The sequence below is a fragment of the Crinia signifera genome, chromosome 1 (assembly GCF_055691185.1).
Source record: "Crinia signifera chromosome 1, ASM5569118v1, whole genome shotgun sequence".
Lineage (NCBI taxonomy): Eukaryota > Metazoa > Chordata > Amphibia > Anura > Myobatrachidae > Crinia > Crinia signifera.
Genome location: NC_139217.1, coordinates 2024163 through 2049149, shown reverse-complemented (window position 1 = coordinate 2049149; position 24987 = coordinate 2024163). Strand labels below are relative to the sequence as shown.

Here is a 24987-nt window from a genome sequence, read left to right as displayed (position 1 = left end):
CGGAGGGTACACACCTCTAGGTTCACATCACCATCGTGTCTGGAAGATCTATATCAGGGGGTGTGAGCGTCAGAGGGTACACACCTCTAGGTTCACATTACCATCGTGTCTGGAAGATCTATATCAGGTGGTGTGAGCGTCAGAGGGTACACACCTCTAGGTTCACATTACCATCGTGTCTGGAAGATCTATATCAGGTGGTGTGAGCGTCGGAGGGTACACACCTCTAGGTGCACATTACCATCGTGTCTGGAAGATCTATATCAGGGGGTGTGAGCGTCAGAGGGTACACACCTCTAGGTTCACATTACCATCGTGTCTGGAAGATCTATATCGGGTGGTGTGAGCGTCGGAGGGTACACACCTCTAGGTTCACATTACCATCGTGTCTGGAAGATCTGTATCAGGGGGTGTGAGCGTCGGAGGGTACACACCTCTAGGTGCACATTACCATCGTGTCTGGAAGATCTATATCGGGTGGTGTGAGCGTCGGAGGGTACACACCTCTAGGTTCACATTACCATCGTGTCTGGAAGATCTGTATCAGGGGGTGTGAGCGTCGGAGGGTACACACCTCTAGGTTCACATTACCATCGTGTCTGGAAGATCTATATCAGGTGGTGTGAGCGTCGGAGGGTACACACCTCTAGGTGCACATTACCATCGTGTCTGGAAGATCTATATCGGGTGGTGTGAGCGTCAGAGGGTACACACCTCTAGGTTCACATTACCATCGTGTCTGGAAGATCTATATCAGGTGGTGTGAGCGTCGGAGGGTACACACCTCTAGGTGCACATTACCATCGTGTCTGGAAGATCTATATCGGGTGGTGTGAGCGTCAGAGGGTACACACCTCTAGGTGCACATTACCATCGTGTCTGGAAGATCTATATCAGGTGGTGTGAGCGTCAGAGGGTACACACCTCTAGGTGCACATTACCATCGTGTCTGGAAGATCTGTATCAGGTGGTGTGAGCGTCAGAGGGTACACACCTCTAGGTTCACATCACCATCGTGTCTGGAAGATCTGTATCAGGTGGTGTGAGCGTCGGAGGGTACACACCTCTAGGTTCACATTACCATCGTGTCTGGAAGTTCTATATCGGGTGGTGTGAGCGTCAGAGGGTACACACCTCTAGGTTCACATTACCATCATGTCTGGAGGATCTATATCAGGTGGTGTGAGCGTCAGAGGGTACACACCTCTAGGTGCACATTACCATCGTGTCTGGAAGATCTATATCAGGTGGTGTGAGCGTCGGAGGGTACACACCTCTAGGTTCACATTACCATCGTGTCTGGAAGATCTTTATCAGGTGGTGTGAGCGTCAGAGGGTACACACCTCTAGGTGCACATTACCATCGTGTCTGGAAGATCTGTATCAGGTGGTGTGAGCGTCGGAGGGTACACACCTCTAGGTTCACATTACCATCGTGTCTGGAGGATCTATATCGGGTGTGTGAGCGTCGGAGGGTACACACCTCTAGGTTCACATTACCATCGTGTCTGGAGGATCTATATCGGGTGTGTGAGCGTCGGAGGGTACACACCTCTAGGTTCACATTACCATCATGTCTGGAGGATCTGTATCAGGTGGTGTGAGCGTCGGAGGGTACACACCTCTAGGTTCACATTACCATCATGTCTGGAAGATCTATATCGGGTGGTGTGAGCGTCGGAGGGTACACACCTCTAGGTTCACATTACCATCGTGTCTGGAAGATCTATATCGGGTGGTGTGAGCGTCGGAGGGTACACACCTCTAGGTTCACATTACCATCGTGTCTGGAAGATCTGTATCAGGGGGTGTGAGCGTCGGAGGGTACACACCTCTAGGTTCACATTACCATCGTGTCTGGAAGATCTATATCGGGTGGTGTGAGCGTCAGAGGGTACACACCTCTAGGTGCACATTACCATCGTGTCTGGAAGATCTATATCGGGTGGTGTGAGCGTCGGAGGGTACACACCTCTAGGTTCACATTACCATCGTGTCTGGAAGATCTATATCAGGTGGTGTGAGCGTCGGAGGGTACACACCTCTAGGTTCACATTACCATCGTGTCTGGAAGATCTGTATCGGGTGGTGTGAGCGTCGGAGAATACACACCTCTAGGTTCACATCACCATCGTGTCTGGAAGATCTATATCAGGTGGTGTGAGCGTCGGAGGGTACACACCTCTAGGTGCACATTACCATCGTGTCTGGAAGATCTATATCGGGTGGTGTGAGCGTCAGAGGGTACACACCTCTAGGTGCACATTACCATCGTGTCTGGAAGATCTATATCAGGGGGTGTGAGCGTCAGAGGGTACACACCTCTAGGTTCACATTACCATCGTGTCTGGAAGATCTGTATCAGGGGGTGTGAGCGTCGGAGGGTACACACCTCTAGGTTCACATTACCATCGTGTCTGGAAGATCTATATCAGGTGGTGTGAGCGTCGGAGGGTACACACCTCTAGGTGCACATTACCATCGTGTCTGGAAGATCTATATCGGGTGGTGTGAGCGTCAGAGGGTACACACCTCTAGGTGCACATTACCATCGTGTCTGGAAGATCTATATCAGGTGGTGTGAGCGTCAGAGGGTACACACCTCTAGGTGCACATTACCATCGTGTCTGGAAGATCTATATCGGGTGGTGTGAGCGTCAGAGGGTACACACCTCTAGGTTCACATTACCATCGTGTCTGGAAGATCTATATCAGGTGGTGTGAGCGTCGGAGGGTACACACCTCTAGGTGCACATTACCATCGTGTCTGGAAGATCTATATCGGGTGGTGTGAGCGTCGGAGAGTACACACCTCTAGGTTCACATTACCATCGTGTCTGGAAGATCTATATCGGGTGGTGTGAGCGTCGGAGGGTACACACCTCTAGGTTCACATTACCATCGTGTCTGGAGGATCTGTATCAGGTGGTGTGAGCGTCAGAGGGTACACACCTCTAGGTTCACATCACCATCGTGTCTGGAAGATCTATATCAGGTGGTGTGAGCGTCGGAGGGTACACACCTCTAGGTTCACATCACCATCGTGTCTGGAGGATCTATATCAGGTGGTGTGAGCGTCGGAGGGTACACACCTCTAGGTGCACATTACCATCGTGTCTGGAAGATCTATATCGGGTGGTGTGAGCGTCGGAGGGTACACACCTCTAGGTTCACATCACCATCGTGTCTGGAGGATCTGTATCAGGTGGTGTGAGCGTCAGAGGGTACACACCTCTAGGTGCACATTACCATATTGTCTGGAAGATCTATATCGGGTGGTGTGAGCGTCGGAGGGTACACACCTCTAGGTGCACATTACCATCGTGTCTGGAAGATCTATATCAGGGGGTGTGAGCGTCAGAGGGTACACACCTCTAGGTTCACATTACCATCGTGTCTGGAAGATCTATATCGGGTGTGTGAGCGTCGGAGGGTACACACCTCTAGGTTCACATTACCATCGTGTCTGGAAGATCTATATCAGGTGGTGTGAGCGTCAGAGGGTACACACCTCTAGGTTCACATTACCATCGTGTCTGGAGGATCTGTATCAGGTGGTGTGAGCGTCAGAGGGTACACACCTCTAGGTTCACATTACCATCGTGTCTGGAAGATCTGTATCAGGTGGTGTGAGCGTCAGAGGGTACACACCTCTAGGTTCACATTACCATCGTGTCTGGAAGATCTTTATCGGGTGGTGTGAGCGTCAGAGGGTACACACCTCTAGGTTCACATTACCATCGTGTCTGGAAGATCTATATCGGGTGTGTGAGCGTCGGAGGGTACACACCTCTAGGTTCACATTACCATCGTGTCTGGAAGATCTGTATCAGGTGGTGTGAGCGTCGGAGGGTACACACCTCTAGGTTCACATTACCATCGTGTCTGGAAGATCTGTATCAGGTGGTGTGAGCGTCAGAGGGTACACACCTCTAGGTTCACATTACCATCGTGTCTGGAAGATCTTTATCGGGTGGTGTGAGCGTCAGAGGGTACACACCTCTAGGTTCACATTACCATCGTGTCTGGAAGATCTATATCGGGTGTGTGAGCGTCGGAGGGTACACACCTCTAGGTTCACATTACCATCGTGTCTGGAAGATCTGTATCAGGGGGTGTGAGCGTCGGAGGGTACACACCTCTAGGTTCACATTACCATCGTGTCTGGAAGATCTATATCGGGTGGTGTGAGCGTCAGAGGGTACACACCTCCTAGGTTCACATTACCATCGTGTCTGGAAGATCTATATCAGGTGGTGTGAGCGTCGGAGGGTACACACCTCTAGGTTCACATTACCATCGTGTCTGGAAGATCTGTATCGGGTGGTGTGAGCGTCGGAGAATACACACCTCTAGGTTCACATTACCATCGTGTCTGGAAGATCTATATCGGGTGGTGTGAGCGTCAGAGGGTACACACCTCTAGGTTCACATTACCATCGTGTCTGGAAGATCTGTATCAGGGGGTGTGAGCGTCGGAGGGTACACACCTCTAGGTTCACATTACCATCGTGTCTGGAAGATCTGTATCAGGTGGTGTGAGCGTCGGAGGGTACACACCTCTAGGTGCACATCACCATCGTGTCTGGAAGATCTATATCGGGTGGTGTGAGCGTCAGAGGGTACACACCTCTAGGTTCACATCACCATCGTGTCTGGAAGATCTGTATCAGGGGGTGTGAGCGTCAGAGGGTACACACCTCTAGGTTCACATCACCATCGTGTCTGGAAGATCTGTATCGGGTGGTGTGAGCGTCGGAGGGTACACACCTCTAGGTTCACATTACCATCGTGTCTGGAAGATCTATATCGGGTGGTGTGAGCGTCAGAGGGTACACACCTCTAGGTTCACATTACCATCGTGTCTGGAAGATCTGTATCAGGTGTTGTGAGCGTCAGAGGGTACATACCTCTAGGTACACATTACCATCGTGTCTGGAGGATCTGTATCAGGTGGTGTGAGCGTCAGAGGGTACACACCTCTAGGTTCACATTACCATCGTGTCTGGAAGATCTATATCAGGTGGTGTGAGCGTCAGAGGGTACACACCTCTAGGTTCACATTACCATCGTGTCTGGAAGATCTATATCAGGGGGTGTGAGCGTCAGAGGGTACACACCTCTAGGTTCACATTACCATCGTGTCTGGAAGATCTATATCGGGTGTGTGAGCGTCGGAGGGTACACACCTCTAGGTTCACATTACCATCGTGTCTGGAAGATCTGTATCAGGTGGTGTGAGCGTCAGAGGGTACACACCTCTAGGTGCACATTACCATCGTGTCTGGAAGATCTATATCGGGTGGTGTGAGCGTCAGAGGGTACACACCTCTAGGTTCACATCACCATCGTGTCTGGAAGATCTGTATCAGGGGGTGTGAGCGTCGGAGGGTACACACCTCTAGGTTCACATCACCATCGTGTCTGGAAGATCTGTATCGGGTGGTGTGAGCGTCGGAGGGTACACACCTCTAGGTTCACATTACCATCGTGTCTGGAAGATCTATATCGGGTGGTGTGAGCGTCAGAGGGTACACACCTCTAGGTTCACATTACCATCGTGTCTGGAAGATCTGTATCAGGTGTTGTGAGCGTCAGAGGGTACATACCTCTAGGTACACATTACCATCGTGTCTGGAGGATCTGTATCAGGTGGTGTGAGCGTCAGAGGGTACACACCTCTAGGTTCACATTACCATCGTGTCTGGAAGATCTATATCAGGTGGTGTGAGCGTCAGAGGGTACACACCTCTAGGTTCACATTACCATCGTGTCTGGAAGATCTATATCGGGTGGTGTGAGCGTCGGAGGGTACACACCTCTAGGTTCACATTACCATCGTGTCTGGAAGATCTATATCAGGGGGTGTGAGCGTCGGAGGGTACACACCTCTAGGTTCACATTACCATTGTGTCTGGAAGATCTATATCGGGTGGTGTGAGCGTCGGAGGGTACACACCTCTAGGTTCACATTACCATCGTGTCTGGAAGATCTATATCGGGTGGTGTGAGCGTCGGAGGGTACACACCTCTAGGTTCACATTACCATCGTGTCTGGAAGATCTATATCGGGTGGTGTGAGCGTCGGAGGGTACACACCTCTAGGTTCACATTACCATCATGTCTGGAGGATCTGTATCAGGTGGTGTGAGCGTCGGAGGGTACACACCTCTAGGTTGAAGGTCTCTAGACTGTTAGGATTCTCTGCAGGGCTTAGCCTGTAGTCTTTACAGGTACAGTTGTCGGCCTTATCCGTTTTCTTTCAGGAATAGGGTAGCCCTGTTACCTGAAGTTCAGACTTTGTTACAGGGAGTCATGAGGCTCAAACCCCCATATAGGCAGCCGGTGGCGCCTTGGGACCTGTCTTTGGTTTTGTCAGTGTTACAAAAACCTCCTTTTGTGCCTTTAAGGTTGGCTGATCTTAAGTTTCTGTCTTGGAAAGTTACCTTTTTGTTGGCTATCGCCTTGGCCAGGCGAGTTTCGGAGTTGGGCGCCTTGTCCTGCAAGGCTCCATTTTTGATTTTTCATGAAGACAGGGCTGTGCTTCGAACAGTGCCTACGTTTCTACCTAAGGTAGTGTCTATGTTTCATTTAACCAGGAGATTGTGCTCCCGGTGTTTTCCCCTCCTGAAGGGACAAAAAATAGGGACAAGTTAAGGAAACTGGACGTGGTTCGCTCCTTGCGAATATACGTGGAATGGGTAAAGGACATCCGCAAATCTGATTTACTTTTGGATTTGTATGATGTGCATAAGAGAGGATGGCCTGCGTCTAAGCCGTTGCCTACACCAAGGTAGGTAGACCTGTTCCTTCTCGGATCAATGCCCACACCACCAGGTCAGTTGCTTCCTCTTGGGCTGTGCATCATGGGGCTACAGTGGAGCAGTTATGCAGGGCTGCCACCTGGTCTTCTGTTCACACCTTTATCAAATTCTACAGGTTCCATGAGTTCGCGTTGGAGGACACTTCACTTGGGCGAGCAGTAATGAGATCTGCATAACCTCCCAAAGCACCGGCTCTTGAACGTCCCATGGTTAGCGCTGTCACCAGGATGGACAAAAGCGAAAAGGGGATTTTTGTAAGAACTTACCATTCCCATCCCAATCTCTGAGTCCATCCTGGTGACACAGCGATCCCTCCCTTACGCTCAGTAAGTTATACCGTTCATGTTATATTGTCATGTTATTGGTTATATTGATTGTGCATATAAGATGTTGGGCATTACTGAGTAATGTATCCTAGTGTGCTTTGGAAGTTGAACTGAGGAACTCTGGGATGCAGAAGGGAGGAGCCTGCCTTTCAAAGAAGTCAGCATAGGTGCCTGGCTCCTGCGGACCCTCCTACATCCCATGGTAGAGCTATGTCACCAGGATGGACTCAGAGAAAGGGATTTGAACGGTAAGTTCTTACAAAAATCTCCTTTTATTGCATGAGCGCAACACACAGAGGAGCTTTAGTGTAACACACACGGAGGAGCTTTAGTGTAACACACAGAGGAGCTTTAGCGTAACACACACGGAGGAGCTTTAGTGTAACACACAGAGGAGCTTTAGCGTAACACACAGAGGAGCTTTAGCGTAACACACGCGGAGGAGCTTTAGCGTAACACACAGAGGAGCTTTAGCGTAACACACAGAGGAGCTTTAGCGTAACACACACGGAGGAGCTTTAGCGTAACACACGCGGAGGAGCTTTAGCGTAACACACAGAGGAGCTTTAGCGTAACACACAGAGGAGCTTTAGCGTAACACACACGGAGGAGCTTTAGCGTAACACACGCGGAGGAGCTTTAGTGTAACACACAGAGGAGCTTTAGCGTAACACACGCGGAGGAGCTTTAGCGCAACACACGGAGGAGCTTTAGCGTAACACACACGGAGGAGCTTTAGCGTAACACACACGGAGGAGCTTTAGCGTAACACACACGGAGGAGCTTTAGCGTAACACACACGGAGGAGCTTTATCGTAACACACACGGAGGAGCTTTATCGTAACACACACGCAGGAGCTTTAGTGTAACACACGGAGGAGCTTTATCGTAACACACACGCAGGAGCTTTAGCGTAACACACAGAGGAGCTTTAGCGTAACACACGCGGAGGAGCTTTAGCGTAACACACACGGAGGAGCTTTAGCGTAACACACGGAGGAGCTTTAGCGTAACACACACGGAGGAGCTTTATCGTAACACACACGCAGGAGCTTTAGCGTAACACACAGAGGAGCTTTAGCGTAACACACGCGGAGGAGCTTTAGTGTAACACACACGGAGGAGCTTTAGTGTAACACACAGAGGAGCTTTAGTGTAACACACAGAGGAGCTTTAGCGTAACACACACAGAGGAGCTTTAGCGTAACACACACGGAGGAGCTTTAGCGTAACACACACAGAGGAGCTTTAGCGTAACACACAGAGGAGCTAAACACACACGGAGGAGCTTTAGTGTAACACACAGAGGAGCTTTAGTGTAACACACAGAGGAGCTTTAGCGTAACACACACAGAGGAGCTTTAGCGTAACACACACGGAGGAGCTTTAGCGTAACACACACAGAGGAGCTTTAGCGTAACACACAGAGGAGCTTTAGCGTAACACATAGAGGTGCTTTAGCGTAACACACACGGAGGAGCTTTATCGTAACACACACGGAGGAGCTTTATCGTAACACACACACAGGAGCTTTAGCGTAACACACAGAGGAGCTTTAGCGTAACACACACGGAGGAGCTTTAGCGTAACACACAGAGGAGTTTTAGCGTAACACACATGGAGGAGCTTTAGCGTTAACACACAGAGGAGCTTTAGTGTAACACACAGAGGAGCTTTAGTGTAACACACAGAGGAGCTTTAGCGTAACACACAGAGGAGCTTTAGCGTAACACACGTGGAGGAGCTTTAGCGCAACACACGGAGGAGCTTTAGCGCAACACACGCGGAGGAGCTTTAGCGCAACACACAGAGGAGCTTTAGCGTAACACACAGAGGAGCTTTAGCGTAACACACACAGAGGAGCTTTAGCGTAACACACACGGAGGAGCTTTAGCGCAACACACGGAGGAGCTTTAGCGTAACACACACGGAGGAGCTTTAGCGTAACACACACGGAGGAGCTTTAGCGTAACACACACGGAGGAGCTTTAGCGTAACACACACAGAGGAGCTTTAGCGTAACACACACGGAGGAGCTTTAGCGTAACACACACAGAGGAGCTTTAGCGTAACACACAGAGGAGCTTTAGCGTAACACATAGAGGTGCTTTAGCGTAACACACACGGAGGAGCTTTATCGTAACACACACGGAGGAGCTTTATCGTAACACACACACAGGAGCTTTAGCGTAACACACAGAGGAGCTTTAGCGTAACACACACGGAGGAGCTTTAGCGTAACACACAGAGGAGTTTTAGCGTAACACACATGGAGGAGCTTTAGCGTTAACACACAGAGGAGCTTTAGCGTAACACACACAGAGGAGCTTTAGCGTAACACACACAGAGGAGCTTTAGCGTAACACACAGAGGAGCTCTAGCGTAACACACAGAGGAGCTTTAGCGTAACACACACGGAGGAGCTTTATCGTAACGCACACGGAGGAGCTTTATCGTAACACACACACAGGAGCTTTAGCGTAACACACGCGCAGGAGCTTTAGCGTAACGCACAGAGGAGCTTTAGCGTAACACACACGGAGGAGCTTTAGCGTAACACACACGGAGGAGCTTTAGCGTAGCACACACGGAGGAGCTTTAGCGTAACACACAGAGGAGCTTTAGCGTAACGCACAGAGGAGCTTTAGCGTAACGCACAGAGGAGCTTTAGCGTAACACCCGCGGAGGAGCTTTAGCGTAACACCCGCGGAGGAGCTTTAGCGTAACACCCGCGGAGGAGCTTTAGCGTAACACCCGCGGAGGAGCTTTAGCGTAACGCACAGAGGAGCTTTAGCGCAGCACCCGCGGAGGAGCTTTAGCACAGCACCCGCGGAGGAGCTTTAGCGTAACACACGGATGTTATGTGTTAATGATTTATAATATATAATAACTGGCAATGCTTCTGTTCCGCACTCTGTAGCACATCAAGCCACTCTGCGCCTTTGTTTTCGTGTGTACTCTTTCCTAATCCGTACCTATTATCCTTGTGTCACCAGAGCTTCGCTGGATACATCCCAGTTCCCTGGACCTCCATCCTTACAGATGAAAGATGCAGTGGTACTGGCCAATAAGGAGATCTTGCTGGAGCAGGCAGGTGGGGACATCACCCTGTCCCAGCTGCGGATGAGTGCGGTCAGCAGCAGCGCTCTGTACCTATCCCAGCATCCCCTGTCTTTCAGTCATGGAGAGAGAGGGGACCACATTATTCCGATGGTGGCTGACCCCGAATCAGGAGAGATGAAGCCAGTGGCATGCACGGAGGCCAGGCAGATATCTGTAGAGGATCTCACTAGAGAGGATGGGGCTTTCCTGTGTAGTAGTGTCCCTGCCCCTGTGCTGTTGGAGCTGCTGGAGAAGGAGGTTGGTCTGTCTGGCAGCAGTGCCGCATCTTCTAGACATTCCTCACAGTCCGCGGCTATGCCTGAGCCAGAGAATGTAGATGTCCTACAGCAGGAACCCGCCCCAGGGCATCAGACGCTCAGCATGGTGGCATCCGGCTCTGAAGCTGAAAGAGGGCCCTTACTACAAGAAGCATCAGTTCCAGAACACAGTGCAATAGGCGGCATCCTCAATGTCACAACAGAAAATGTGGAACTCGGTGGATTCAGTGAGTTACAACCACCTGGCACTGTCATGCACCATACAGGGCAACCATCCACCCAGGCCCCTAACGGCGACCTTCGCAAGCTCCTGTGCTCAGAAATCCAGCAGCGATATCAGGAAAAGGACCCATCCGCGGAGGCAGCCTACCAGACTGGTGACATGGCAGAAGCGCATTCCCCTGAGGAGATGACCATCTCTCGCTGCAGCATAGAGCGTGGGCATAAGGACACGGAGATGCTACATGCGGGCAACACCCCACTAGATGAGACTGCATTCATTGACCGATTGGCTCATCCAATTTCGCAGTCGACACCTGGCATATTTCCGGTCAGTAGGAAGCCGCTCTCTGGTAGAATTCAGCAAATTAAAGCCAAGCTCACCGGCTCAGAGATGTCTCTAGATGAAGAGCCCTCCGATGTCTCCCCCAAAGCAGTCCCCCACTCTGTCCAAAGCAGCCAAGGCTACCCGGAGAGCAGTGAGTCTCAGAGGTCACTCTCCCCGCAAAGGCGGAGGATCCAGTCTTTGCCCAGCTTGAACTACATTGAGAAGGTGGGAGCTTGGAACACAAACCAGTCGTTTGATGCCTTGGTCCTGCGCGGCTTGACAGGCGTGTCTCCTAAAAAGCGAGCTTACGATGCGGTGGCTAAGTCCTTGAACCGCTTGTTGACCAAGCAGACCAGCAGCACTGTTTCAAGGAAGGGATTGCTCTCATTCAAGGGAGCATCCTCTATGGACAATCTGGATGTGGGGCCTGGCGAGTCCTCTGCGGTCTCCCAGTTGACCAGGTCACAGTCTTATAACTCTGTAGTACCAGCTAGTGGAGGAAACGCATCGGAGAAGTGGACAGAGGCTGCTGCAGTAGGGCGGCAGGAGATGGCCACGTCCAACAGTATCCAATCCTCTACCCTTCCCAGCAAACATAATGCAGATAATGAGGTGACATACAACAATGGTGCGGGAAGGACTGAGGGCACCCCACATCGGAAAGGAGAACCTGATGTTGTAACAATGGGTCACTTCAGTGATGTTTCCCTCGATCACGAATTCTCCAGTAGCTCTCATTCAGGTGGCCCCATCGAAGAAGGTTCTGAGCCTTCTTCCAAGCACGACCTGACCAGCTCAGATACAGATCACTTTGTCCCCTTCTGGACTCCTGCTGAGAAGACACTAGAGAAGAACGAGCTCAATATAGAAGAGAGAATACCGGTAAGTCCTTCAAGTCTCTAAACCCAAATATAGAACCTGCCCATCGGGGTAATGCTCCGGCTGCCTGCTCCTAGCCTGGCATGTCTGCAGCCACCACTATCACCCCGCTCTGCTGTCTGCCCGGTGTAACGTGCGTTATCACATACCCATCATATAACTGTGCCCCCTGGTGCAGGCAGCTGTGTCATCCCTCTAATCCCAAATATAGAACCTGCCCAGGGCTGAGTGAGCAGTATCGGGGTAACGCTCCGGCTGCCTGCTCCTAGCCTGGCATGTCTGCAGCAGCCACTATCACCCCGCTCTGCTGTCTGCCCGGTGTAACGTGCGTTATCACATACCCATCATATAACTGTGCCCCCTGGTGCAGGCAGCTGTCACCCCTCTAATCCCAAATATAAAACCTGCCCAGGGCTGAGTGAGCAGTATCGGGGTAACACTCCGGCTGCCTGCTCCTAACCTGGCATGTCTGCAGCCGCCACTATCACCCCGCTCTGCTGTCTGCCCGGTGTAACGTGTGTTATCATACCAATCATATAATAACTGTGCCCCCTGGTGCAGGCAGCTGGTATGATATGAGCAGTAGGAGGTATCAGGGACGGAGAAGCAAGGATAGAAACATAGAATTTGACGGCAGATAAGAACCACTTGGCCCATCTAGTCTGCCCCTTTTGATAAACATGTTACCTCAAAACCATATTTGATCCTTATTTTTTTGTAAGGATATCAATATGCTTATCCCAAGCATGTTTAAATTGTACTACTGTATTTGCGTCTATCACCTCTGTTGGGAGGCTATTCCACTTATCTACTACTCTTTCTGTGATGTAATTCTTCCTCACATTTCCCCTGAATCCTCCTCCCTCTAGTGTCAGTGCATGTCCTCGTGTTCTGCTGCTCCTCTTCCTGTGACTAATGTCTCCCACCTGTACCTTCCTCCCTCTAGTGTCAGTGCATGTCCTCGTGTTCTGCTGCTCCTCTTCCTGTGACTAATGTCTCCCACCTGTACCTTCCTCCCTCTAGTGTCAGTGCATGTCCTCGTGTTCTGCTGCTCCTCTTCCTGTGAAGAATGTCTCCCACCTGTATCTTCCTCCCTCTAGTGTCAGTGCATGTCCTCGTGTTCTGCTGCTCCTCTTCCTGTGAAGAATGTCTCCCACCTGTACCTTCCTCCCCCTAGTGTCAGTGCATGTCCTCGTGTTCTGTTGCTCCTCTTCCTGTGACTAATGTCTCCCACCTGTACCTTCCTCCCCCTAGTGTCAGTGCGTGTCCTCGTGTTCTGCTGCTCCTCTTCCTGTGAAGAATGTCTCCCACCTGTACCTTCCTCCCCCTAGTGTCAGTGCATGTCCTCATGTTCTGCTGCTCCTCTTCCTGTGACTAATGTCTCCCACCTGTACCTTCCTCCCCCTAGTGTCAGTGCGTGTCCTCGTGTTCTGCTGCTCCTCTTCCTGTGACTGTCTCCCACCTGTACCTTCCTCCCCCTAGTGTCAGTGCATGTCCTCGTGTTCTGCTGCTCCTCTTCCTGTGACTGTCTCCCACCTGTACCTTCCTCCCCCTAGTGTCAGTGCATGTCCTCGTGTTCTGCTGCTCCTCTTCCTGTGACTAATGTCTCTCTCCTGTACCTTCCTCCCCCTAGTGTCAGTGCGTGTCCTCGTGTTCTGCTGCTCCTCTTCCTGTGAAGAATGTCTCCCACCTGTACCTTCCTCCCTCTAGTGTCAGTGCGTGTCCTCGTGTTCTGCTGCTCCTCTTCCTGTGACTAATGTCTCACACCTGTACCTTCCTCCCCCCAGTGTCAGTACATGTCCTCGTGTTCTGTTGCTCCTCTTCCTGTGACTAATGTCTCCCACCTGTACCTTCCTCCCCCTAGTGTCAGTGCATGTCCTCGTGTTCTGCTGCTCCTCTTCCTGTGACTGTCTCCCACCTGTACCTTCCTCCCCCTAGTGTCAGTGCATGTCCTCGTGTTCTGCTGCTCCTCTTCCTGTGACTAATGTCTCTCTCCTGTACCTTCCTCCCCCTAGTGTCAGTGCGTGTCCTCGTGTTCTGCTGCTCCTCTTCCTGTGAAGAATGTCTCCCACCTGTACCTTCCTCCCTCTAGTGTCAGTGGATGTCCTCGTGTTCTGCTGCTCCTCTTCCTGTGAAGAATGTCTCCCACCTGTACCTTCCTCCCCCCAGTGTCAGTGCATGTCCTCGTGTTCTGCTGCTCCTCTTCCTGTGACTAATGTCTCCCACCTGTACCTTCCTCCCCCTAGTGTCAGTGCGTGTCCTCGTGTTCTGCTGCTCCTCTTCCTGTGAAGAATGTCTCCCACCTGTACCTTCCTCCCTCTAGTGTCAGTGCATGTCCTCGTGTTCTGCTGCTCCTCTTCCTGTGACTAATGTCTCCCACCTGTACCTTCCTCCCTCTAGTGTCAGTGCATGTCCCCGTGTTCTGCTGCTCCTCTTCCTGTGAAGAATGTCTCCCACCTGTACCTTCCTCCCTCTAGTGTCAGTGCATGTCCTCGTGTTCTGCTGCTCCTCTTCCTGTGACTAATGTCTCCCACCTGTACCCTCCTCCCCCTAGTTTCAGTGCATGTCCTCGTGTTCTGCTGCTCCTCTTCCTGTGAAGAATGTCTTCCACCTGTACCCTTCTCCCTCTAGTGTCAGTGCATGTCCCCGTGTTCTGCTGCTCCTCTTCCTGTGACTAATGTCTCACACCTGTACCTTCCTCCCCCCAGTGTCAGTACATGTCCTCGTGTTCTGTTGCTCCTCTTCCTGTGACTAATGTCTCCCACCTGTACCTTCCTCCCTCTAGTGTCAGTGCATGTCCTCGTGTTCTGCTGCTCCTCTTCCTGTGACTGTCTCCCACCTGTACCTTCCTCCCCCTAGTGTCAGTGCATGTCCTCGTGTTCTGCTGCTCCTCTTCCTGTGAAGAATGTCTCCCACCTGTACCTTCCTCCCCCTAGTGTCAGTGCATGTCCTCGTGTTCTGCTGCTCCTCTTCCTGTGACTAATGTCTCCCACCTGTACCTTCCTCCCCCCTGTGTCAGTGCATGTCCTCGTGTTCTGCTGCTCCTCTTCCTGTGACTAATGTCTCCCACCTGTACCTTCCTCCCTCTAGTGTCAGTGCATGTCCTCGTGTTCTGCTGCTCCTCTTCCTGTGACTGTCTCCCACCTGTACCTTCCTCCCCCTAGTGTCAGTGCATGTCCTCGTGTTCTGCTGCTCCTCTTCCTGTGAAGAATGTCTCCCACCTGTACCTTCCTCCCTCTAGTGTCAGTGCGTGTCCTTGTGTTCTGCTGCTCCTCTTCCTGTGACTAATGTCTCCCACCTGTACCTTCCTCCCCCTAGTGTCAGTGCATGTCCTCGTGTTCTGCTGCTCTTATTCCTGTGAAGAATGTCTCCCACCTGTACCTTCCTCCCCCTAGTGTCAGTGCATGTCCTCGTGTTCTGCTGCTCCTCTTCCTGTGACTAATGTCTCCCACCTGTACCTTCCTCCCCTAGTGTCAGTGCATGTCCTCGTGTTCTGCTGCTCCTCTTCCTGTGACTGTCTCCCACCTGTACCTTCCTCCCTCTAGTTTCAGTGCATGTCCTCGTGTTCTGTTGCTCCTCTTCCTGTGAAGAATGTGAAAGCCCTTGATATATTTGAAAGTTTCTATCATGTCCCCCCTTTCCCTTCTCTGCTCTAAAGTATACATATTAAGATCTTTTAGTCTTTCCTGGTACGTTTTGTGATGTAGGCCATGCACCATTTTAGTTGCCCTTCTTTGTACAGTCTCTAATGTATTTATATCCTTCTGGAGATATGGCCTCCAGAACTGAACACAATACTCTAGATGAGGTCGTACCAATGACCTATACAGTGGCATTATTACTTCTTTCTTCCTACTGCTGATACCTCTCCCTATGCAACCAAGCATCTGACTTGCCTTCTTCATTGCTTTGTTACATTGCCTACCTGCTTTTATGTCCCCTGAAATAGTGACACCTAGATCCCTCTCTTCCTCAGTAGTTTCCATTATAGTGCCATTTATACTATATTGAGTCTTTGGATTTCTGAGACCCAAGTGCATGATTTTGCATTTTTTGGCATTAAACTGTAGTTGCCATGCTCTTGACCATTCCTCTAATCTACCTAGATCATCAATCATTTGTTTTACCCCTCCTGGTGTGTCTACCCTGTTGCATACCTTTGTGTCATCTGCAAAAAGGCGCATTTTACCCTCAATTCCATTTGCAATATCACCAATAAAGATATTAAAAAGCACCGGTCCAAGTACAGATCCCTGGGGTACTCCACTTGTAACCTTTCCCTCCTTTGACTGTACTCCGTTTACTACAACTCTGTTTTCTGTCCTGCAACCATGCTCTTATCCATTCAACTATCTTAGAATCCAATCCCAAGCTTTCAAGTTTATTTAACAGTCTGCGATGTCCTGGAATTGCCTGCGTATTATAGGAGAAATTACCTCAAAAGTATTGGTGGGATTCATGATCACAGAGTGGAGCTGTGAGTGAACATATCTATGGGATATGGAGCAGTGTCTTTTAATGGAGGGTGCAGTAATTAGCTGGGTGAAACGTATAATGCTGTAGTGTAAACTCATGTATTGGTCTTGATGTATTGGGCTAGATTTACTCATGGCAGCTTTATACACAGTATTAATGTGGATTTATTTTGTTTATTAGACCTATCTCCGGAACCTGGGCATTGATCAGTCCCCTACAACCATCCTGACCCCCTTTGCTCCAAAAGGGCCAATCCGGGAGCCGGAGTTCTCCCCTACAGAGCTGCGGACGATCAAAGGTTCCACGGCCACACCCAGCAGAAGCACCCGACTCTCGGAGGGTAAATGGGAACTATACTATCTATAAGGGCTTCCCAGAAAGAGCCTCTTATCCGAATCATTACACGTATTAACAGCGCTCATGTGTAGAACAGGGAACATGTCACATCAGGGAACCCATCATGTCCTCTTCTGGGCAACGCTTAGTGCTATTCCAAGCTGTCCAACTCAGGCATCAGCAGCACCTCCACGTCACTGTCACCAAAGAGACAAGACTCCCTCCCTTTCATTCCCTACCCTGCATTTCCATCCCTTCCCTACACTAAACTCCCTTCCCCTTCCTCCACTACCTACTCTGTATTCCCATCCCTTCACTACCCTACCATCCCCTCAAAATTCTACCCTTCCCTTTCCTGCCCTTCTCTCAATTCTCTTTCTTTACCTACCTGCCCTTCTTCTGCCTGTCCTACCATCCCTACTTCTCCCTAACCTACCTGCCCTTCTACTGCCTGTCCTACCATCCCTACTCCTCCCTTACATACCTGCCCTTCTCCTGCCTGTCCTACCATCCCTACTCCTCCCTTACCTACCTGCCCGTCCTACCATCCCTACTCCTGCCTTACCTACCTGCCCTTCTCCTGCCCGTCCTACCATCCCTACTCTTCCCTAACCTACCTGCCCTTCTACTGCCTGTCCTACCATCCCTACTCCTCCCTAACCTACCTGCCCTTCTACTGCCTGTCCTACCATCCCTACTCCTCCCTTACATACCTGCCCTTCTCCTGCCTGTCCTACCATCCCTACTCCTCCCTTACCTACCTGCCCGTCCTACCATCCCTACTCCTCCCTTACCTACCTGCCCTTCTCCTGCCCGTCCTACCATCCCTACTCTTCCCTAACCTACCTGCCCTTCTACTGCCTGTCCTACCATCCCTACTCCTCCCTAACCTACCTGCCCTACTCCTGCCTGTCCTACCATCCCTACTCCTCCCTTACCTACCTGCCCTTCTCCTTCCTGTCCTACCATCCCTACTCCTCCCTTACCTACCTGCCCTTCTCCTGCCAGTCCTACCATCCCTACTCCTCCCTTACCTACCTGCCCTTCTACTGCCTGTCCTACCATCCCTACTTCTCCCTAACCTACCTGCCCTTCTACTGCCTGTCCTACCATCCCTACTCCTCCCTTACATACCTGCCCTTCTCCTGCCTGTCCTACCATCCCTACTCCTCCCTTACCTACCTGCCCGTCCTACCATCCCTACTCCTCCCTTACCTACCTGCCCTTCTCCTGCCCGTCCTACCATCCCTACTCTTCCCTAACCTACCTGCCCTTCTACTGCCTGTCCTACCATCCCTACTCCTCCCTAACCTACCTGCCCTTCTCCTTCCTGTCCTACCATCCCTACTCCTCCCTTACCTACCTGCCCTTCTCCTGCCAGTCCTACCATCCCTACTCCTCCCTTACCTACCTGCCCTTCTCCTGCCAGTCCTACCATCCCTACTCCTCCCTTACCTACCTGCCCTTCTACTGCCTGTCCTACCATCCCTACTCCTCCCTTACCTACCTGCCCTTCTCCTGCCTGTCCTACCATCCCTACTCTAACCTACCTGTTCTCCTCCTGCCTGTCCTACCATCCCTACTCCTCCCTTACCTACCTGCCCTTCTCCTTCCTGTCCTACTATCCCTACTCCTCCCTAACCTACCTGCCCTTCTCCTGCCTGTCCTACCATCCCTACTCCTCCCTTACCTACCTGCCCTTCTTCTGCCAGTCCTACCATCCCTACTCCTCCCTTACCTACTTGGCCTTCTACTGCCTGTCCTACCATCCCTACTCCTCCCTTATCTACCTGCCCTTCTCCTGCCTGTCCTACCATCCCTACTCTAACCTACCTGCCCTTCTCCTGCCTGTCCTACTGTGAGGGTACGAGTTCCTCAATCACTCAGACACCGAGCAGATGAAACCAGAAGAATGGTTTATTTTCCACAGCACGCACAAATAGACAATAAACAGTGGCAAAGGTAAATTGCAGAGTAGAAAGATATTCAGGTAGCAGGCCCAAACAGACAGTCCTTGTATAGTCACAGTCCCAGATCAGTTCCACAGGGCAAACTATCACTTAATCCCCACAGCAGTGATAGCATATAAGTCCACACGATACCTAGACAGAGCATAACCTCTTAGTCCAGGACAGTCCATCAATTCTCTCCCCTCTCTTCCTGCAAAACCCCAACTTACATCCCAAAGGCACCCCTCTCCCCCTCCCTCAGGAATTCTTAACCCTTCCTATGCTGGGTGCAGTTGCATGAATGTAACAGGGTCTCCTATTACCTGTCCAGGGGCTGATTAACTCACTCCCTTCATCTGGCTTTGAAGCTTGTGTATGTGAGGGATTTCACACCTTCATGTAAACAGATCTCTTCTCTGGAGAGTGACCCTGGTGTTATCCAGCCTTTAGCTTCTTGTTATTTGGGGGGGAAGTGTATGTCTCTGCCACTACCTGTTGTCTCTGTTACTAAACAGCCTATAAAGAGGTCCTTTGATCCCTGAACCAAAAACTATACACAAACTGAACAGATTCTAATCTAAGCATTTGGTCGCTTCTAGCCGGACCATTTGTCTCCACATACACAGTTACAATATTTAAGTAATACGCATTTGGGAAGACTGCCATAATTAACTTCATAGTCACAAATCCCTTATTCATGATACCATCACAGTTTACTAAGAACATTACCTGGAGGCAGTGACGTAACCACGGGCAAATGGTCTCAATGGTATAATGCTTACATGAATAAAGTCCTGGGAAATACAGACATACATAGGACTACAGGGTACAGACTGACTAAAGTGTACATTTTTCACTACAAATAATAAAATATCATAATTACAGTCTTACGGTCAGCCTGCTAACCTCACACTCCTCCCCCTACATCTTTAGTCACTGTGCCCAGTTGCTCAGGAACCAATAACAACCTGGAATAGCGGGATGCAGAGCCGAGAATCTGGGGTTTGGATGTACCACCGGAGTCCCACAGGGTGACATCATACCAAACCCATCTTGTAAAAGGCGGCTGGTTTGCCGAACCAGCAAGGGCATGATTACAGTCTAAGTCATACATTGGAACTAACAAGGGATGTAGCGATTCCTCTTCTTCGGATTCTGGGTACCCCCCCTCTGCAACATTGTAACCTACTAATACTTTTGCCTCGGGCACAATGGGGCGGGGACCACTTTCCACCTCCCCCTCTTGCCCACGGAACAGGGGCCAAACAGCAGGCCAATATAGGGGCTCTGGCCCTGGCACTTCCACCACCCCGTCATGTCCTTCCTCCCCCAAACCCAAACTAGGGGCATGGCAAATTTCAGTCCAGCATTTGGTCTCAATGTCCAGGGCTGAGGAGGGACCCTCCATCACAAACAATTCCGTTGGTGGCTGCAGGACAGGCTGTGTCAGCTCTGTCCCCTTAAAAGCCAGATGCTCACCTGCAGCTACTTCTGCGCACACCTCCTTCTCCGCGATAGCCTCCTTCCCCAGCTGAGTATGCTGGGCAGACCGAAACACGACGTCATCTGTGACTGGTGTGCTGGTGGCCTGGATGTTGTCGGATACTCCTCTAACCACGGTGATCTCCTCCTGGACGCAGTCCTCATAAATCCCCTGGCAGAAGGTTAATAATTCTGCACCTCCCACCTCAGCAAAAGGGAAGCAGTAGTGCAGCTCCTCCCGGGGTGCCTGGCGCAGAGGCCTCACTTCCTTCATTTTGGGGATAACCTTCCCCTGTATAGAACACTGAGCAGCTTCTCCCCTAGGCTGTGGGAGAAGCTGTTGCAGGCGGTGCCTTTCATCACGCCCCTTGCGACACTGATCTTGCCATGCTGGGGTATCCAGGAGCCCGCGATCAATCGCCTCTTCCTCTGCCACAATAAAGCACTCCTCCAGACACTCCAATTGTTCCCACACACTCAGCTGTGCACCGAAATAAAGGATACATGCCCGATAATCGGTAAATGCTTTTGTAGGATCTCCCTGATCGCGAAGGATCTGCTGAAGGATTTCCCCGCGAGTGCAGGATTGGATGGGTATACCTCGCAGCTGACATTCTGCTATCAGCTCCTCCATACTCATTTCTTCAAGGGCAGTTAGGGGCCCCCCTGACAACGACCCTTCTCTTGCGGTAACAATTAATTCCGTGGCAGACCCCTCGGTTGTCTGCCCAGATTGCAGTAGCCCCCTTCTAGACCCTTTCTCTGGTTCTATCTGGGGCATCAATTTATTCTGGACTTGTCCTTCAGCCTCAGAATATTGTCCTCTTTGTAGCATCTGGGTAACTGTAGCAATCACTTCCTCTGTGAATTCTACAAACTCTGGCTCCCCCAGCAGATTCCACGAGGTGGCCTGACCTTTACAGTGCAGGAATGCATCCCCCAGGTAACACAACTTGTCCTGTATGCTGGATACTCTCCACCCGCTGACCATCTGCTGAGCTTCTTCCCAGTACTCCCAGATATACTGCATTTTCCTGACAATAAATAACAGATCCGGCTTCCCAGCCTGCCGATACACTGAAGAACCTCCATCCCTGAGCTCCTCTGCTCCTTCCCTTGGAAACATTTTCCCTTTCCACAGGAATGACACCTGCTCACTTGCTGAACATCACCTTATTGCATTTTCCGTTTCCTTACATATGGTCTGATCCTCTGTCCTCTGTGCTTTCTGTGCTCGATGGTTGGTGTCTGAATGATCCCACTGTCGCTGCCGCCAAATGTGAGGGTACGAGTTCCTCAATCACTCAGACACCGAGCAGATGAAACCAGAAGAATGGTTTATTTTCCACAGCACGCACAAATAGACAATAAACAGTGGCAAAGGTAAATTGCAGAGTAGAAAGATATTCAGGTAGCAGGCCCAAACAGACAGTCCTTGTATAGTCACAGTCCCAGATCAGTTCCACAGGGCAAACTATCACTTAATCCCCACAGCAGTGATAGCATATAAGTCCACACGATACCTAGACAGAGCATAACCTCTTAGTCCAGGACAGTCCATCAATTCTCTCCCCTCTCTTCCTGCAAAACCCCAACTTACATCCCAAAGGCACCCCTCTCCCCCTCCCTCAGGAATTCTTAACCCTTCCTATGCTGGGTGCAGTTGCATGAATGTAACAGGGTCTCCTATTACCTGTCCAGGGGCTGATTAACTCACTCCCTTCATCTGGCTTTGAAGCTTGTGTATGTGAGGGATTTCACACCTTCATGTAAACAGATCTCTTCTCTGGAGAGTGACCCTGGTGTTATCCAGCCTTTAGCTTCTTGTTATTTGGGGGGGAAGTGTATGTCTCTGCCACTACCTGTTGTCTCTGTTACTAAACAGCCTATAAAGAGGTCCTTTGATCCCTGAACCAAAAACTATACACAAACTGAACAGATTCTAATCTAAGCATTTGGTCGCTTCTAGCCGGACCATTTGTCTCCACATACACAGTTACAATATTTAAGTAATACGCATTTGGGAAGACTGCCATAATTAACTTCATAGTCACAAATCCCTTATTCATGATACCATCACAGTTTACTAAGAACATTACCTGGAGGCAGTGACGTAACCACGGGCAAATGGTCTCAATGGTATAATGCTTACATGAATAAAGTCCTGGGAAATACAGACATACATAGGACTACAGGGTACAGACTGACTAAAGTGTACATTTTTCACTACAAATAATAAAATATCATAATTACAGTCTTACGGTCAGCCTGCTAACCTCACACCTACCATCCCTACTCCTCCCTTACCTACCTGCCCTTCTCCTGCCTGTCCTACCAACCCTACTCCTCCCTTCCCTACCTGCCCTTCTCCTGCCTGTCCTACCATCCCTATTCCTCCCTTACCTACTTGGCCTTCTACTGCCTGTCCTACCATCCCTACTCCTCCCTTCCCTACCTGCCCTTCTCCTGCCTGTCCTACCATCCCTATTCCTCCCATACCTACTTGCCCTTCTCCTGCCTGTCCTACCATCCCTACGCCTCCCTTACCTACCTGCCCTTCTCCTGCCTGTCCTACCATCCCTACGCCTCCCTTACCTACCTGCCCTTCTCCTGCCTGTCCTACCATCCCTACTCCTCCCTTATCTACCTGCCCTTCTCCTGCCAGTCCTCCTATCCCTACTCCTCCCTTACCTACCTGCCCTTCTCCTGCCTGTCCTACCATCCCTACACTTCCCTAACCTACCTGCCCTCCTCCTGCCTGTCCTACCATCCCTACTACTCCCTTATCTACCTGCCCTTCTCCTTCCTGTCCTACCATCCCTACTCCTCCCTTACCTACCTGCCCTTCTCCTGCCAGTCCTACCATCCCTACTCCTCCCTTACCTACCTGTGCTTCTACTGCCTGTCCTACCATCCCTACTCCTCCCTTACCTACCTGCCCTTCTACTGCCTGTCCTACCATCCCTACGCCTCCCTTACCTACCTGCCCTTCTCCTGCCTGTCCTACCATCCCTACTCCTCCCTTACCTACCTGTCCTTATTCTGCCTGTCCTACCATCCCTACTCCTCCCTTACCTACCTGCCCTTCTCCTGCCTGTCCTACCATCCCTACTCCTCCCATACCTACCTGCCTTTCTCCCGCCTGTCCTACCATCCCTGCTGCTCCCTCACCTACCTGCCTGTCCTACCATCCCTACTTCTCCCTTACCTACCTGCCCTCCTCCTGCCTGTCCTACCATCCCTACTCCTCCCTTACCTAGCTGACCTCCTCCTACCTGTCCTACCATCCCTACTCCTCCCTTACCTACCTGCCCTTATCCTGCCTGTCCTACCATCCCTACTCTTCCCTAATCTACCGGCCCTCTTCCTGCCTGTCCTACCATCACTACTCCTCCCTTACCTACCTGCCCTTCTCCTGCCTGTCCTACCATCCCTACTCCTCCCTTACCTACCTGCCCTACCATCCCTACTTCTCCCTTACCTACCTGCCCTTCTCCTGCCTGTCCTACCGTCCCTACTCCTCCGTTATCTACCTGCCTGTCCTACCATCCCTACTCCTCCCTTACCTACCTGCCCTACTCCTCCCTTACCTACCTGCCCTTCTCCTGCCTTTCATACCATCCCTACTCCTCCCTTACCTACCTGCCCTTCTCCTGCCTGTCCTACCATCCCTACTCTTCCCTAACCTACCTGCCCTCCTTCTGCCTGTCCTACCATCCCTACTCCTCCCTTACCTACCTGCTCTTCTCCTACCTGTCCTACCATCCCTACTCCTCCCTTACCTACCTGCCCTACCATCCCTACTCCTCCCTTACCTACCTGCCCTACGCCTGCCTGTCCTACCGTCCCTACTCTTCCCTAACCTACCTGCCCTCCTCCTGCCTGTCCTACCATCCCTACTCCTCCCTTACCTACCTGCCTTTCTCCCGCCAGTCCTACCGTCCCTACTCCTCCCTAACCTACCTGTCCACCTCCTGCCTGTCCTACCATCCCTGCTGCTCCCTCACCTACCTGCCTCTCCTACCTTCCCTACTTCTCCCTTACCTACCTGCCCTCCTCCTGCCTGTCCTACCATCCCTACTACTCCCTTACCTAGCTGACCTCCTTCTACCTGTCCTACCATCCTTAATCCTCCCTTACCTACCTGCCCTTCTCCTGCCTGTCCTACCATTCCTACTCCTCCCTTACCTACCTGCCCTTCTCCTGCCTGTCCTACCATCCCTACTCTTCCCTAACATACCTGCCCTCCTCCTGCCTGTCCTACCGTCCCTACTGCTCCTTTACCTACCTGCCCTTCTCCTGCCTGTCCTACCATCCCTACTTCTCCCTTACCTACCTGCCCTTCGCCTGCCTGTCCTTCTGTCCCTACTCCTCCCTAACCTACCTGCCTTTCACCCGCCTGTCCTACCGTCCCTACTCCTTCCTTACCTACCTGCCTTTCTCCCGCCTGTCCTACCATCACTACTCCTCCCTAACCTACCTGCCCTTCTCCCACCTATCCTACCATCCCTACTCCTCCCTTACCTACCTGCCTTTCTCCCGCCAGTCCTACCGTCCCTACTCCTTCCTAACCTACCTGTCCACCTCCTGCCTGTCCTACCATCCCTGCTGCTCCCTCACCTACCTGCCTCTCCTACCTTCCCTACTTCTCCCTTACCTACCTGCCCTCCTCCTGCCTGTCCTACCATCCCTACTACTCCCTTACCTAGCTGACCTCCTCCTACCTGTCCTACCATCCTTAATCCTCCCTTACCTACCTGCCCTTCTCCTGCCTGTCCTACCATTCCT

At 51.2% G+C, this 24987-nt stretch overlaps 1 protein-coding gene across 1 annotated transcript in view; it reads left to right on the top strand.

Annotated features, from left to right (window-relative positions):
- The window catches only part of ALMS1 (ALMS1 centrosome and basal body associated protein), a 140783-nt gene that overhangs the window by 19986 nt on the left and 95810 nt on the right, over positions 1–24987 (top strand). Inside the window, exons 4-5 of the mRNA XM_083159976.1 lie at positions 10147–11959; positions 16613–16772. Of these exons, the coding sequence (XP_083016102.1) occupies positions 10147–11959; positions 16613–16772 (1973 nt within the window). The remainder of the gene's footprint in view (positions 1–10146; positions 11960–16612; positions 16773–24987) is intronic.